Source organism: Mustela erminea, chromosome 12 (assembly GCF_009829155.1).
Source record: "Mustela erminea isolate mMusErm1 chromosome 12, mMusErm1.Pri, whole genome shotgun sequence".
NCBI lineage: Eukaryota > Metazoa > Chordata > Mammalia > Carnivora > Mustelidae > Mustela > Mustela erminea.
Window position 1 is genome coordinate 76,031,096 of NC_045625.1, and position 15,770 is coordinate 76,046,865.

The following is a 15,770-nucleotide window of genomic DNA, read 5'->3' on the forward strand; positions in this document are numbered from 1 at the left end:
AAAATTCATAGGCTGTGGTAAAGACAGTCCTGGGAATACTTAGCAGCTGTAAGTGTTCACATTAAAAAATAATAACCCAAATTAACACCTTAAATTTGTACCTGAAAGAAACAGAGATTAACTAAACCCATAGCTACCAGAAGGAATAAAGTTTAGAACAGAAATCATTAAGATGGAGAACACAAAACCCAATAAAGAAAACTGCTGAGATCAAAATCTGGCTCCTCAAAAATCTTTAGCTCATAAACTAAGAAAAAGAAAAGAATTAAACAACTGAAATCAGGAATATAGGAGGGGATACTACCAATTTTACAGAAAAATAAAAAAGATTATAAGAGTACTATGAACAATGGTACATCAACAAACTGGATATCCTAGATCAAATGGATAAAGTCCTTGAAAAACACACCCTACTACTAATGAATCATCAAGAAATGGATAATCTTGGGGTGCCTCAGTGGCTCAGTGGGTTAAGCCTCTGCCTTTAGACAGGTCATGATCTCAGGATCCTGGGATCGAGGCCCGCATTTGGCTCTCTATTCAACAGGGAGCCTGCTCCCCCCTCTCTCTCTGCCTGCCTCTCTGCCTACTTGTGATCTCTGTGTCAAATAAATAAATAAATAAATCTTTTTAAAATAAAATAAAAATTAATTAATTAAATAGCATGGAAAATAATAAAGCACTTAGGAATAAACTTAACCAAAGGACTTGTACCTTCAAACTTTATATAAAACACTGCTGAATGACATTAAAGGCACACAGAACCTGGAAGACATCCATCCCATATTCATAGACTGGAAGACTTAATATTGTTAAGACGAAAATACTACCCAAAGCAAATTACAGACTCAATACAATCAATATTAAAATCCCAATATTTGGGGCACCCGGATGGCTTAGTCGGTTGGGCACCTGCCTTCAGTTCGGGTTGTGATCCTGGGGTCCTGGGATTGAGTCCTGCGTGGGGCTCCCTGCCTAGCAGAGAGCCTGCTTCTCCCTCTCCCTCTGCCCCTCCCCCTGCTTGTTCTCTATCCCTCAAATGAATAATCAATAAATAAAAATCTTCAAAAAAAAAAAAAAGAAAGAAAAATGGATTAGTTAAAGGATGTTGCCCCACAGGTGGGGGAAAAAAACAGTATTTATCCATTTTTAAATTCACGTGGAATCACAAGGGACATCTCCATTGTTAAAACAATCTTTTGTTTTATGGGGCGGGGAGAAGAAAACCGGAAGTCTCACTCTTCCAGATTTCCAAACTTAATACGAAAACATAGTAATCGAAACAGTGTCGTGTACCATATACAAACACACAGACCAATGAAACAGAATACAAGAGATGAGAAATAAATTCTCACATATACAGGCAAATGAATTTGATAAGGCTGCCAAGATCACTCAATTTGGAAAGGTCATGAAAAACTGCTGGAAAATGATACTCACTTGCAAAAGATGAAGCTGGGTTACCATACACCATAACCAAAAATTAACTGAAAGTAGATCAAAGACTCAAATTTCATATTGAAAACTATAAAAATCTAAAAGGAAAACATAAGTGAAAAATTCCATGAGTCAATTTGGCAATGATTTCTTTTGGATGATTATAATACCAAAAAGCACAGGAAAAACAAAAGATGAGCTAGATTTCATCAAAAGTAAAAACTTTTGTGCATCATAGGGCATTCTCAACAATGAAAGGGCAATAGTATTTGCCCATCACTTATCTGATAAAAGGTCAGTATCAATATATAAAGAACTCCTACAACTCTATTTAAAAAAAAAAAAAAAAAGCAACCCAATTAAAGGGCAGCCAAAGGTCTTCAAAAGACATTTTTCCAAAGAAGACCTATAAATGGCCATTAACCAATGAGAAGATAGCCAACAGCACTAATCATCAACGAAATGCAAGTCAGTAAAAATGAGATAGTACCTCACACCCATGAGGATGGCTACTATGAATAAAATAGAAAATAGCAAGTGTTTCTGAGCTCATGTGGAGAAATTACAACCCTTTTGCACTGTTAGTGAAAATGTAAAATGGTACATCTGGAAAGGAGTATGACACTTCCTCAAAAAATTAAAAAGAATTAACCAGCAATTCCACTTGTGGGTATATACCAAAACAGATCTATTTGCACACTGATGTTTGTAGGGCCATGATTCACGACGGCCAATAGGTAGAAGCAACCCATGTTGTCTATTTACAGATGAACAGAGAAACAAAATGGGATATATACAAAAAATAAATATTGTTCAGCTTTAAAAAGGAGTAAAATTCTGATATATGCTGCAACAGATGAATGCTGAAGACATTACGCTAATACATGAAATAAGCCAAACACAGAAGACCAAATATTATATGATGCCTCTTATAGGAAGTACCTAGCCTAGTCAAATTCATAGAGATGGAAAACAGAATAAGAGGCACCAGTAGATGAAGGAAGGAGATAGTTATTCCTCAATAGGTACAATGTTTCAGTTTTGCAGGATAAGAAGCGTTCTGGAGATGGATGGAGAGAAGGTACACTTAATGCCTCTGGACTGCACACTTAAGGCTAACATGAAAGTAACAACTGACACCAGAGAAATGCAAAGGATTACAAGAGAATATAATGAAAAATCACATCCGACAAATTGGGCCACTGAGAAGAAATCAATAAATTCCTAAAAACTACAATCTTTCCAACTAAATAAGAAACAGAAAATCTGAACAGACCTGACTAGTAATGAAATTGAATCAGCAATCACAAACTCCCAACAAGCAAAAAGTATAGGACCAGATGGCTTCATGGGTGAATACCACCAAACATTTAAAGAGTTAATAACCTATTCTCAAACTATTCCAAGAAATAGAATAGAAAGGAAAACTTCAGAATTCATTCTGCAAGGCCAGCAATACCCAGAAACTACAAAGAAAGAAAACCACAAGCTAATATTACTGATGAACACCAACATAGAAATCCTCAACAAAATACTAGCAAATCAAATCCAACAATACCTTAAAAAAAAAAATCACTGACCTCAGCTAAATTATTCCAGGGATACAACAGTGGTTTAATATTCACAAATCCATCAACGTGATATATCACATTAACAAGAAAAGGGTTAGCCCTATGATGATCTCAGTAAATACAGAAACGTTTCACAAAATGCAACACCCATTATCGATAAAACAAAGTAGATATGGAGGAAATAAACCTCAACATACTAAGGGCCACATGTGAAAAACCCACAAGTGACATCATTCTCAATGGTGAAAAACTAAGCTTTTCCTCAAAAATCAGGAAAAAGACAAGGATGTCCACTTTCACTTTTATTCAATATAATGCTGGAACTCTTAACTACAGGAATCAGATAAGGAAAAGAAATAAAAGACATTCAAATTAGCAAGGAATAAGTAAAACTTACACTACTTGCAGAAGACATAATACTGCATGTAGAAAACCCTAAAAACTCCACCAAAAGAACTATCAAAACTGACAAATAAATTAAGTGAAGTTCCATGACACAAAATTATATACAGAAATCCATTTCATTTCTATATACTAATAACAAAGTAACAGGAGAAATAAACAATTCCATTCACAATTACACCAAAAAGAATACTTAGGAATAAACCTAACCAAACAGGTAAAAGACCTGTACTCTAAAAACTATAAAACACTGATGAAAGGAACTGACGACAACACAAATAGAAAACTATTCCATGTTCATGGATTAGAAGAATATTGTTTAAAAAGTCATTACAAAGAGCAATCTATAGGTTCAATGAAATCCCTATCAAAATACCAACAGCATTTTTCAAGTAATTAAAACAAATAATCCTAAAAGGTGTATAGAACCACAAAAAAACACCCAAATAGCCAAAGCAACCTTGAGAAAGAAAAAGCTGAGGGTATCACAATTCCAGATTTCAAGAGTTAAACTATGAAGTTCTACTAATCAAAACAGTAAGGTATTGGCACAAAAACAGACATACAGATCAAAAGAACAGAAGAGAGCCCAGAACTAAACCTGTACTTACGTGGTCAATTAATCTGTGACAAAGGAAATAAGAATATACATGGAAAGAAGACAGCCTTTTCAACAAATGGTGCGGGGGAAAAGTGGACAACTACTGAGAAAGAATGAAACTGGATGGACCACTTTCTCACACCATATACAAAAATCACTCAAAATGGATTAAAGACCTAAATGTGAGGCCTGAAACCATAAAACTCCTGGAAGAAATCACAGGCAGTATTTTCTCTTACATCACCACAGAAACATTATTCTAAGTATGTGTCCTAAGGCAAGGAAAACAAAACCAAAAACTATTGGCACCACACCAAAATAAAAGGCTTTATATAGCAAAGGAAAACACGCACAAAATAAAAGGGCAACCTACAGAATGGGAGAAGATATTTTCAAATGATGTATCTGATAAAGAATTATTACCCAAAATATATGAAGAATGTTTACAACACACCAAAAAACCCTACTATTAATTTGATTAAAAATGGGAGAGGACCTGAAGAGACATTTTTCCAAAGACAACATACCAATCACCAACAGGAAAAGTTGCTCAGCATTGCTCAGCATCAGGGAAATACAAATCAAAAGCACAATGAGATACCACCTACAACCTGTCAGAGAGGCTAGAATCAAAAAACACAAGAGCGGTGTCTGGGTGGGTCAATCGGTTAAGCGTCTGCCTTCAGCTCAGATCACGATCCCCCCGAGGTCCTGAGATCAAGCCGCATGTCAGGCCCTCTGCTGCTCAGCAGGGAGTCTGATTCTCCCTCTCTCACTCCGGCTCCCCCCTGCTCATGCTCTCTCACTCCCTCTCAGTGCCTCACACCCTCTTGCAAATAAATAAAATCTTTAAGATAGATGACAAGAAATAACAAGTGTAGGTGAGGATGTGGAGAAAAAAACAAATCCTCCTACACTACTGGAAAGAACATAAATTGGTACAGTCAACTATGGAAAACAATAGGGAAATTCATCAAAAAATTAAAATAGAAATATCATGTGATCCAGTAATTCTGTTTCTGGGTATTTGCCCCCTTCCCAAAAAAACCCAAAACACTAATTCTAAAAGATATATGCCCCTCTATGTTTTTTGTATTGCATCACCTACAATAGCTAACTTATGGAAGCAACCCAAGTGTCCACCGATAGATGTATACACTCCCACCCACATATATATACACACAGAATATTACTCAGCCATGTAAAAGAACGAGACCATGCCACTCAACAATATGGATGAACCTAGAGGTTCTCATGCTAAGTGAAACAGATTAGAGGAAGACAGATACCATGATGTCACTTTTTTGTGGAATCTAAAAAACAAAACAAATAAACAAAAAGCAGACTTTAAGATTTTATTTATTTGAGATAGAGAAAGAATTGAGAAAGAGCAAGCATGAGAGGGGGAAGGTCAGAGGCAGAAGGAGACCCCCTACTGAGTAGGGAGCCTGACAGGAGACTCAATCCCAGGACTCCAGGATCAAGACCCAAGCTGAAGGCTGTTGTGTAACCAACTGAGCCAAACAGGTGCCCCAAAAAGCAGACTCTTCAGTACAGAGAACAAATTGGTGGCTGCCAGAGAAAAGGTAGGTCTGGGGGAGGAGGGTGGGCAAAACAGGTGAAGGCAACTAAGTACAAAGGTCCAGCTGAAAAATAAAGAAGTCAAAGAAATGAAAAGTATAGCACAGGGACTATAGTCAATAATGTTGCAGAAGTGTTGTTTGGTGACAGATGTGACTATACTGAGGATGAGCATCAGGTAATGTACAGAATTGTTGAATCGATATGCTGTACACCTTAAAGTGAAAATATTGTTAAAATGATTAATTTAATGTTGTATCATACCATAATTTTTTAAGTGGTGATGTAAAAAAGAAATACTTTCTCAGACAAACCAAAACTGGTGGAATCTGTTGCTAGACCTCACTTGCAAGAAATATTAGAAGTTTTCAGAGTAGAACAACAACATAGGTCAGAAACTCAGATCTGCAAGAGCATTAGAAAAGGAATAAAGGTAAAATTAAGCCTTTTATTTTCCTCATTATTAATGATCTAATGGAACACTATTCAAATAATAGCAACAGTGCACTGGTAGGTACAGCTTATGGGTAAGTGAAATATATGACAGCAACATTATAAGGAGCAAAAGAATGGAATGGAATACCCTTTATAATGTACTTCCACTACTGTGAAGCAATGTAGTTTTGATTGGACTTAGTTTTAAATGCATACTAGTAATTCCAATGATCACCCCCCCCCAAAAATTAAAGAAGTATAACTGATATGTTAGAAGAAAAGAAAAAATAAAATAATAGAAAATACTCATTTAAAACCAGAAGAGGCAGAAAAGGGGGAAGATTTTAAAAAGCAAAGACATACATGCAAGAAATAGAAAAGAACTACAAATACAATAGATACCCATTAACCCAACTATATCACTTCAAATATAAATGGTCTGAATATACCAACTAAAAGACAAAACTTGGCACAGTGGATACAACAAAACAAAACAAAACAAAACCCAACAACACAATTTCTGCAAGAAACTCACTCTAAATATAAAGGCAAGACAAACAAAAATAAAGAGATCTAATTAAAATTTACAGAACATTTCTTACAATAACAGAATACATATTCTTCTCAAGCTCACACAGAACATTCACCACAGTAAACCAAACTCTGGGCCATAAAACATACATTAACAAATTTAAGGGAATAAAAGCCATACAAAATCTGCTTTCAGACTACAATGGAATTAAACTAGAAATCAGTAACAAAAAGAAAGTTAGAAACTCACAAAATATCTGAAGATTTAATAAATATTAATTTAAAAGCAAACATCGCCCAAGAAGTCATCTCAAAAGAAACTGCAAAGTATCTTGAATCAAATGAAAATACAGTTTTCATAATTGGGCATGCAGCAAAAAGCAAGGCTTAGAAAGGAATTTACCACTGAATGCATATATTAGAAAAGAAGAAAAAAGGGTACATGGTTGGCTCGGTCGTTTGAGGAACCCATTCTTGGTTTCGGCTCTGGTCCTGATCTAAGAGTTGTGAGATGGAGCCCCAAATCCAGCTCTGCGCCCCAGCACAGAGTCTGTTTGGGATTCTCTCTCTCCCTCTCCCTCTGACCCTTCCCCTGCTCACACTCACACATTCTCTCTCACACTGCGTGCGTTTTCTCTCTAAATAAGACATTTTTTTCAAAAGCAAAAGATGAAATATCTAAAGTCAATAATCTAAGCATCCACTTTAGGAATCCAGAAAAAGAGCAAATTAAATCCTAAGTAACCAGAAGAAAAGAAGTAAGAATTAGAGAAGAAATAAATGAAATTCAATAGAGAAAAATCAAGAGAAAAACCAATGAAAACAAAAGATGGTTCTCTGAAAAGATCAATTAAATTGATAACTCCCTAGCCAGATTCACTAAGAAAGAAAAAGACACAAATTACTAATATCACAAATGAAAGAACCTTCATTACTGATTCAATAGATGTTAAAAGGATTATAAAGGAATACAAACATGCCCACAAGTTACAAGAATTCCTTTGAAGATATATTCCAGCAAAACACACAAGAAAAAATATAAATAGGCCTGTATCCATTAAAGACATTGATTCAATAATAAATAATCTGTCAGGGGCGCTTAGGTGGCTCAGTGGGTTAAAGCCTCTGCCTTCCACTCAGGGTTCTGGGATTGAGCCCTGCCTCAGGCTCCCTGCTGAGCAGAGAGCCTGCTTCCCCTCTCGCTTTGCCTGTCTCTCTGTCAGTCAAATAAATAAATAAATAAATCTTTAAAAAAAACAATCTTTCAAAACTGAAAGCATAATGCTCAAATCAGTTTCACTAAAGTTCTAACAAACATTTTAGGAAAAAATCATACTAAGTCCCTACAACCTCTTCTAGGAAACAGAATCATAGGGAAAACTTCCTAACTCATTTATAGAGGTCAGCATTACTCAAACCTGATAAACATGTTGCAAGGGGGGTAGGGGGGAAGCTAGAGACCACTACTTCTCAGCAAACATAGATGCAAAAATCCTCAACAAAATATCAAACTGAATCCAACAATGTTATATACCAAGACCAAGTGGGATTTATTCCAGGTATGCAAGGCTCATTCAACATTCAAAAGATCAACTGATGTAATCCATTACACATCAACAGGCTGAAGAAGAGAAATCTTATGATCATATGAAGAGACGAAGAAATACCATTTTATGAAACCCAATACACATTCTTGGAGGGGGAAAACAAAACAAAACAAACAAACAAACAAAGCACAACTTTCAGCAAACCAGGAATAGAGGTACGTATGGTAGAACAGCAGCAACAACAACAAAAATCAGAAAGCTGGATACCTCTCAATATGGGCCAAAAAAACCTTTTCAGTGTGGATACTTCTCTTACATTGATCATGATGATTGTTTCCCAAGAGGATACATAAGTCAAGATTAGCCAAACTGTAGACTTTAAATATGTGCATTTTACCATATCAATTATTTCAATAAAGCTATTAATACAGAATTAGTAGTACAATCTAAATTATTGGTAGGTATATGGACTGTAAAACCTTGAACCATTCTGTGTGTTTGAACACTTTTCATAATAAAACATTCCCTTTCAGCTCTAATGTTCTATTAAAGTTTCTCAAAGCATAAAGGTAAAAATAGTATTTAAGAAATTAGAATTGGCAATTACCAGTAGACTTCAACAGACATTTGGCTGGCTCCCCAGCATATTCCTATCACAGAAGGAATCCTTCAAATCAGGAGTTGTGCCCTGAGTGAAAGAAGTTAAGATGGCAGAGTAGTGGGGGGAACCCTGGGCTTGCCTCATCCCTCGAACATAGCTAGATAGGCATCACATCATTTTGAACTAGGAAATTGATCTGAAGATAAGAAAACAATATGCACAATTAGAGGGAGTGAATGTGGTGGCTGCAAGGCTTATCTAAATAAACAAATCATAGTACACCTAGTTAAAGACCCAAACACTTCCTACTGCAAGCAAGGAAGAAGTCTGCATGACCTGTAGGAAAGGGCAGCCAGAACAAAACAGCAGAGTGCACACAGCAAACAGCTCCTCAAGTGTCAAGTCCTGGACAGTGTATGACCCCTTTTTAATATAGCATTACTCTCAGAAGCAGGAAAGATAATGAGCTTTCATAACATGCCAAAGGCAAACTTAACCAAAGTGGCAAGACGGAAGAATTCTCCCCAAAAGAGAGATCAAGAAGAAACCACAGTCACAGACTTGCTCAAAACAGAGAGAATTTAGAACAAAACAAGAATTTAGAACAGTCATAAGAATAATAGCCAGCCTTGAAAATAGCATAGAGGACAGCAGAGAACCCATGCTGCAGAAATAGAAGACCTAAAAACTAGTCAGGCCAAAATAAAAAATGCTGTAACTGAGATGCAAAACTGACTGGGTGGAATCCCAATGAGAATGGAAGAAGCAAAGAACCAAATAGATGATATGGAAGATAAAGACATGGAAAATAATAAAGCTGAAAAGAGGGAAAGGAATTGTGCCCTGAATAGGGAGCCACTAGTATACTGGGGGTATGCAATAGGTGGCCAAGGATCAATAAAGTCTACTATAAAGAGAAAATTGGGAGAGCAACATTTCAAAAATAAAATATGCTAGTTAAAAACAAAAACAAGAAATCAAAGTTTCTAAGGTTGCAAAACAATGTCGGGTGTAACAGCCACCACCAAAAACAAAAACAAACAAACAAAAAAAACCCTGCAAATTTATGAGTTTTATAATTTTAAAGAAAACAAGAGAGAGAGAGAGACGAAACAAGACTACAGAAGGAGCTAAAAAGTATAGGTATTCCTTGCACTACAAATGATAATTCTATCACATTGCTTCTGTCTCTGAATTTCTAATACTTTTGCCTGAAAGTGCTCTAAAAATGCACCTAGCTGTCCATCACAATCCTGCGTTATTTTAAAAAAAAAAGAAAAAAAAAAAGATTTTGGTGTACTATGTCACATAAATCCATTATACTCTCTGGACAACAGTTCAGAAATCTGTATCCGTAACAAACACATATGGCTGATTCTGATGCAGCCTAGCTCTTGAAATTCTAGATTGCCTAGAAAACCTGGAAGATGAATCTCAGCACGATCTCTGAAGCACCACTACCTCCCTAAGTAGATGACTTATAAAAAGGGGTGGAGAATTGTAAATAGCAGCGCATAAAAAGGATACCAATATCAAAATTCACCAAGAGTGTGAGATGAAGTTCAATTCCTCTTTCCCCTCTCACAAAATAAATGCTTCCTGCACTCAGCCTACTTCCTATAGGGCCCACTATACTACCACTGCTCTGCTACATTGTAATTACATCAATTTTTAGAAACTCTTCATATAACAGTATCTCCAAGGAAAAATGGATCTCAAGTTCCAAAAAATTGTCTCAGAAGCAAATTTTCAGAACACTACCCATTCTTAGATTTGAAGACACCCATGTAACTTCTGAATACTAATTAACATTATTAATATGCTAACAGTGAAATTAGCTGGATTATTACAAATACCTAGCAAAAGCATACATTTAAAACCAATAGGTCCTTCTGATATTAGACTACAAAATATTAAGTCTTACAATTCTATGCAGCATCTAGTTTCTATTACTGAAATTTTCAAGTATTTTTAAGTTTATCAAAATTACTGCTTTTTCCTCTGCCTTCGGCTCAGGTCATGATCCCAGAGTCCTGGGATCAAGTCCCGCATGAGGCTTCTGCTCAGCAGGGAGACTGCTTCCTCCTCTCTCTCTCTGCCTGCTTCTCTGCCTTTTTGTGATCTCTGTCAAATAAATAAAATCTTAAAAGAAAAAATTACTGCTTTTTAAATCCTCAAAGGATTTCTTACGCACTAAAAGCTTCATTTATCAATATAACCAACTTCTATACATAAAACACTAATATGTTGTTTAAAAAATTTCATAACTACCAAAGTTAGATGGATCCTGCCACCTGATTTCAAGACTTACTATAAAGCGAGAGTTATCAAGACAAGTGTGGTATTGTTGAAATAATGGACACATGTATTATCAAAACATTACAATCCAAAAATAAACCCATACAATATAAAGTCCAATTTTTTTCAAAAGTGCAAAAATAATTCAATGGAGAAAGGATAGTCCTTTCAGCAAGTGGTGCTGCAACAACTGGACATTTGCAACCACATACAAACAAATGAACATCAACCTTCAACCTATACCACACCTTATATAAAAATGGATCAGAAATCTAAATTTAAATTATAAAACTTCTCCAAGAAAACACAGGAGAAAATCTTTGACTTCAGGGAAGGCAGATTTCATATATACACCAAAGCATGACTCATGAAAAGTTTCTGCTACAGTGGACTTGATCGAAATTTTAAATTTAAATCAAAAAATTACACTTTTGCTTTGCAAAAGACAGACTTGAAAGGGAATGAAAGAAAATATCTTCGAATCACTTATCTGACGAAAGGACTCATACCCATAATATGTAAAGAACTTTCAACACTTAACAATAAGAAAATACTTTGGTAAAAGAGTTTGGCAGTTCCTTTGTAGAAGTCAGAGTTACCATATGATTCAGCAGTTCTACATCTAGGCATATACCAAAAAAACTTAAAACATATGCCCACAAGAAAACTTGTATATATGAATGTTCTTAGCAGCATTCCTCATAAAACCCAAAAAAGTAGGAATAATTTAAATGACAACTTGGTGAATGGATAAGCAAAATGTGATCTATTCACACAATGGATTATTACTCTGTCATTAAAAAGTGATACATGCTGGGGTGCCAGGGTGGCTTAGTGGATTAAGCCGCTGCCTTCAGCTCAGGTCATGATCCCAAGGTCCTGGGATCGAGCCCCGCATCGGGCTCTCTGCTCTGCGGGAAGCCTGCTTCCTCCTCTCTCTCTGCCTGCCTCTCGCCAACTTGTGATCTCTGTCTGTCAAATAAATAAATAAAATAAATCTTAAAAAAAAAAAAGTGATACATGCTACAACACGAAGCTCAAAAAAACAAAGTGAAAGAAGCCAGAAACAAAAGTCCATCTACACTGCATGACTGCATTTAAGTGAAATGTCCAGTACTGGTAAATCCATAGAGACATAAAGTAGATTAGTAATTGCTGGAGGTGGGGTTCGGGAGATCAGCAGAGAATTTGAGAGTGACTGTGAATGGATATGGATGGGGGTTTACTTGGGAGTGTTGAAAATGTTCTAGAATTAGTGGTGATAGTTGCATAATTTTATGACCATCATAAAAAACACTTAATTGTACATTTCAGAAGGGTGAATTCAAGAGAAAAAATACAGCAGACAGAAGGAAGTCAATACTGTGATACTGAAAGGCAACAGATGGTGACAACATTTATCATGGTGAGCATTTCATAACCTTTAGAATTGTCGAATCATTGTTACACACCTAGAACTAATATAACATTGTATGTCAACTATGCTAACAAGTAACATTTTTAAAAAGGTAAACTTAAAGGTATATAAATTAATCTCAACAGATAAAAAGGAAAAAAAGCCAATTTAAAATAAGCTGACGATCTGAACAGACTCTTCAGCGAAGGAACTATATAAACAGCAAAGAATATGAAAAGATGCTCAACATCTTTAATCAATCAAGGTATGCAAATTAAAACCACAATACTTTAGCACTATATACCTATTAGAATGGCTTAAGAAAAGTTTTTTAAATGACAATACTAAATGCTAGTAAAGGTGCAGAGCAACTATGCACTCATACAATGCTGGTGGGATTGCAAAATGGTACAGCTGCTTTGAAAAGCAGCTCCATAGTTTCACAGAAGTTCAATGTTCATTTACCATAAAACCCTGCAATCCCACTTTCAGGCATTAAGCCAAGAGAAACAAAAATTTATTTTCACACAAAAAAACTGTACATGAATGTTTATTAACAGCTCTATTATTCGTAATGGCCAGAAAGGGAAACCAGCAGATAAACATTTAGAACACATCCATATAAAAAATACCACGGGGCGCCTGGGTGGCAGTGGGTGAAGCCTCTGCCTTTGGTTCAGGTCATGATCTCAGGGTCCTGGGATCCAGTCCCGCATCGGGCATCCCTACTCAGTAGGGAGCCTGTTCCCCACCCCCCACCCCCCCCCACCCCGCCTGCAGCTCTGCCTATTTGTGATTGCTCTCTCTGTCCAATAATTTAAAAATCTTAAAAAAAAAAAAACACTCAAAAAATATAGGAATGAAATACCGGTGCATGCAACACATGGGTGACTCTCAAATTCACTTTATGTAACAAGTGAAAAGAGTGAAACCAAGTAAAAGCAATCAGACCCCCAAAAGCTAGCTACCATATAATTCCATTTATATGGCACTCTAGAAGTCAAAACTGGGGTGCTTCCCTGGCTCAGTCCGTTAAAGCTTCTGCCTTCCACTCAGGTCATGATCCCAGGATCTTGGGATCTAGCTGGGCACTGGGCTCCCTGCTGGGTGCAGAGCCTGCTTCTCCCTTTACTCTCCCTCTCCCTGCGGCTCTGCCTCCTTGTGTGTTGTGTGTGTGTGTGTCAAATAAATAAATAAAATATTTTGAAAGAAAGAAAGGACAGATGGTCAGACAAAACGTAAGGATGGAAACAGATCAGTGGTTTCCAGGAAATACGGGGGCTGGAAAGGGTAGACTGAAAAGGGGCTGTAGAGGGAATTTTGGCATCCTGAGGAACTTTTTGGAATGACTGTGATAGTGGATACTTTCCGGGACATTGCACTTGTCAAGAAAGACAGAACCGTACATCACAAGAGTGAATTTTACTGTATACAATTTTAAATAAATTCACGCATAAATCACACTCTACACAGATCCCGCCTGGAATGCAGAAGCAACCTTCCACTACAGATCAAAGCACACTACAAAACGTTTTCAAGGCTTCCTTCTGAGGTGTGTGAAGACAAAGAGTATTATTTTTACTCTGCAAATGAGAAGCAAAACAAATAAAACAACCTTCAAGTTTCTGATACGGGTCAGAGATGCAGAGCTGGCACCCACGTCCCTAGTTCTTGCAGGAAGTTCATGCTCTGTCATGGTACTAAACACCAACAGCAGTAGCAGTAACAAGAGGTTCTATCAAACTAATGATCTACTCACACGCTTTCATAAAGGAGAAAAATCAAGATAAACGAGTAGCTCAGAAGAGGGTTGAAAGTGTGTACATAGTAACAGTTAAGTCCAAATAAATAAATAAATAACCCTAATTTTGGCCTAGGAGATTCACTTCGTAGGGGAAAGGAATCTAATTTACAACGGGTGCTTAAGATAAAGAAGGGTAGAAGACAAAAACAGCTGAAAGCACTAATAATAACTCTCCAAATAAGACAGAGCGCCGAAGTGCACGGATACAAAGTAAAGCTTTGGTCCTTCGTCTAAGCAATCTAAGCGCACGTTCCTCCCTGTCCTTTGTAGGTCTGAGACGTTGCACAGCGCACCTCGTTTCTTAAAAAGCAATCACTCTGACCCACAAAATCCCAAAGCCTTGCAAGCGTGACCCACTCCTGGGTGTCGGGCTGTGAACAGAAAACAGCCCATCATTTGAGTGGATGGTGCACAGGAGTTTCGCTTTCTGTTATCAGCCGAAGCCAGGCCAGCAACCCGAATCCGGCCGGCGCGGCCGCAGAGGGGAGCCGAGCGGACACCACGGTTAGCCACACGCCCCGGCTGGGGAAGGAGGGAGGCGAGAGGACGTCTTCGGTCACCGGTGCCTTGTCTTCACGTGCGAGGCAACGTGCGCCCCTCCGTGGGCTCTCCCGAGCCTTCGTCATAACCCCAGGGGGTACAACAGGACCCCGGGGGCGTCTCGGGGCCTCCCCCACGCCCCGCACACCTGAAGCGGGACAGCTCGGGGCGACGGGCTGCGAACGGCGCCTGGGCGCGATCTGCCCCCCACGCCCTCGGAGTCCGCCGCGGGTCCCCGCTGCAGCCCGGCTCGGAAAAGGGGGGACTTTTCATCCCGCACCGCCCCCCGAACCCCCTCCCGACAGAATACGAACAACTGGCCGGCACAGGCCCTGGAATTGCCGCCGGGTTTTACGTAATTTAACCCCGAGGCGGGCGGCGGCAGGTGGTGGCGCCCGGCGAGCGAGGGGCCCCAGGCCCCGAGACAGCAAAGCCGGGCTCCGGCAACCGGGCGCCGGAAGGAAAACGAGATTGAGGGGCGGCGGCGGTCTCGTTACCTCCCCAGATGCCCAGAGTGAGCTGGGACGTGTCCAGGTTCACCACATAGTCCCCCAAGAACCGGTTCAACACGTCTACGACCACCGACTCGAACACCATTTTCCGCAGCCGCGGTGGACACGGCAGCCGCCCCCCGCGGTCCTTCTTCCAGCGCCCGACCTCCCGCGCCCTCCCTCGAGAGCGCTCGGTTCACCGGCTCCCGGACGTCTCCCACAGTATCTGCCCGGGCGCCGGACACGAACCCAGCCGCGAGCCCTGCGAGGGGCGGAGGCGGCCACTCGGTCCGCGCGTGCGCACGACGGACTCCAGGGCGGGGGCGAAGCAAGGCGCGGATCCCGGCGCGCCGGCGGGAGAGAAGAAAGGGCGGCTGCGCGGCCGCCTCTCTGACGCCGGCCCCTTCCGTGCAGACCCCGCCTCCTTTAGCTCGTTGGCTCCGCCTCCTCCCCGTCACCAGGCAACGGGACGAGCGTAAGGAGCCGCCAGTTTTTTCCCCCGACCCCGCCTTCACGGGCCCATCAGTGTCCCGAC

At 39.2% G+C, this 15,770-nt stretch overlaps 1 protein-coding gene across 6 annotated transcripts in view; it reads right to left on the reverse strand.

Annotated features, from left to right (window-relative positions):
• The window catches only part of VPS13A (vacuolar protein sorting 13 homolog A), a 231,275-nt gene that overhangs the window by 215,103 nt on the left and 402 nt on the right, over positions 1-15,770 (reverse strand). For 3 of the 6 annotated variants that reach the window (XM_032306303.1, XM_032306305.1, XM_032306306.1), the window contains exon 1: positions 15,242-15,618. The exons of 1 other annotated variant lie outside the window; for it this stretch is intronic. In XM_032306303.1, the coding sequence (XP_032162194.1) occupies positions 15,242-15,341 (100 nt within the window). In that variant the 5' untranslated portion in view covers positions 15,342-15,618. Of the gene's footprint in view, positions 1-15,241; positions 15,621-15,770 lie in introns of those variants that run through there. 2 more of the 6 variants (XR_004277231.1, XM_032306304.1) reach the window with 2 other exon arrangements.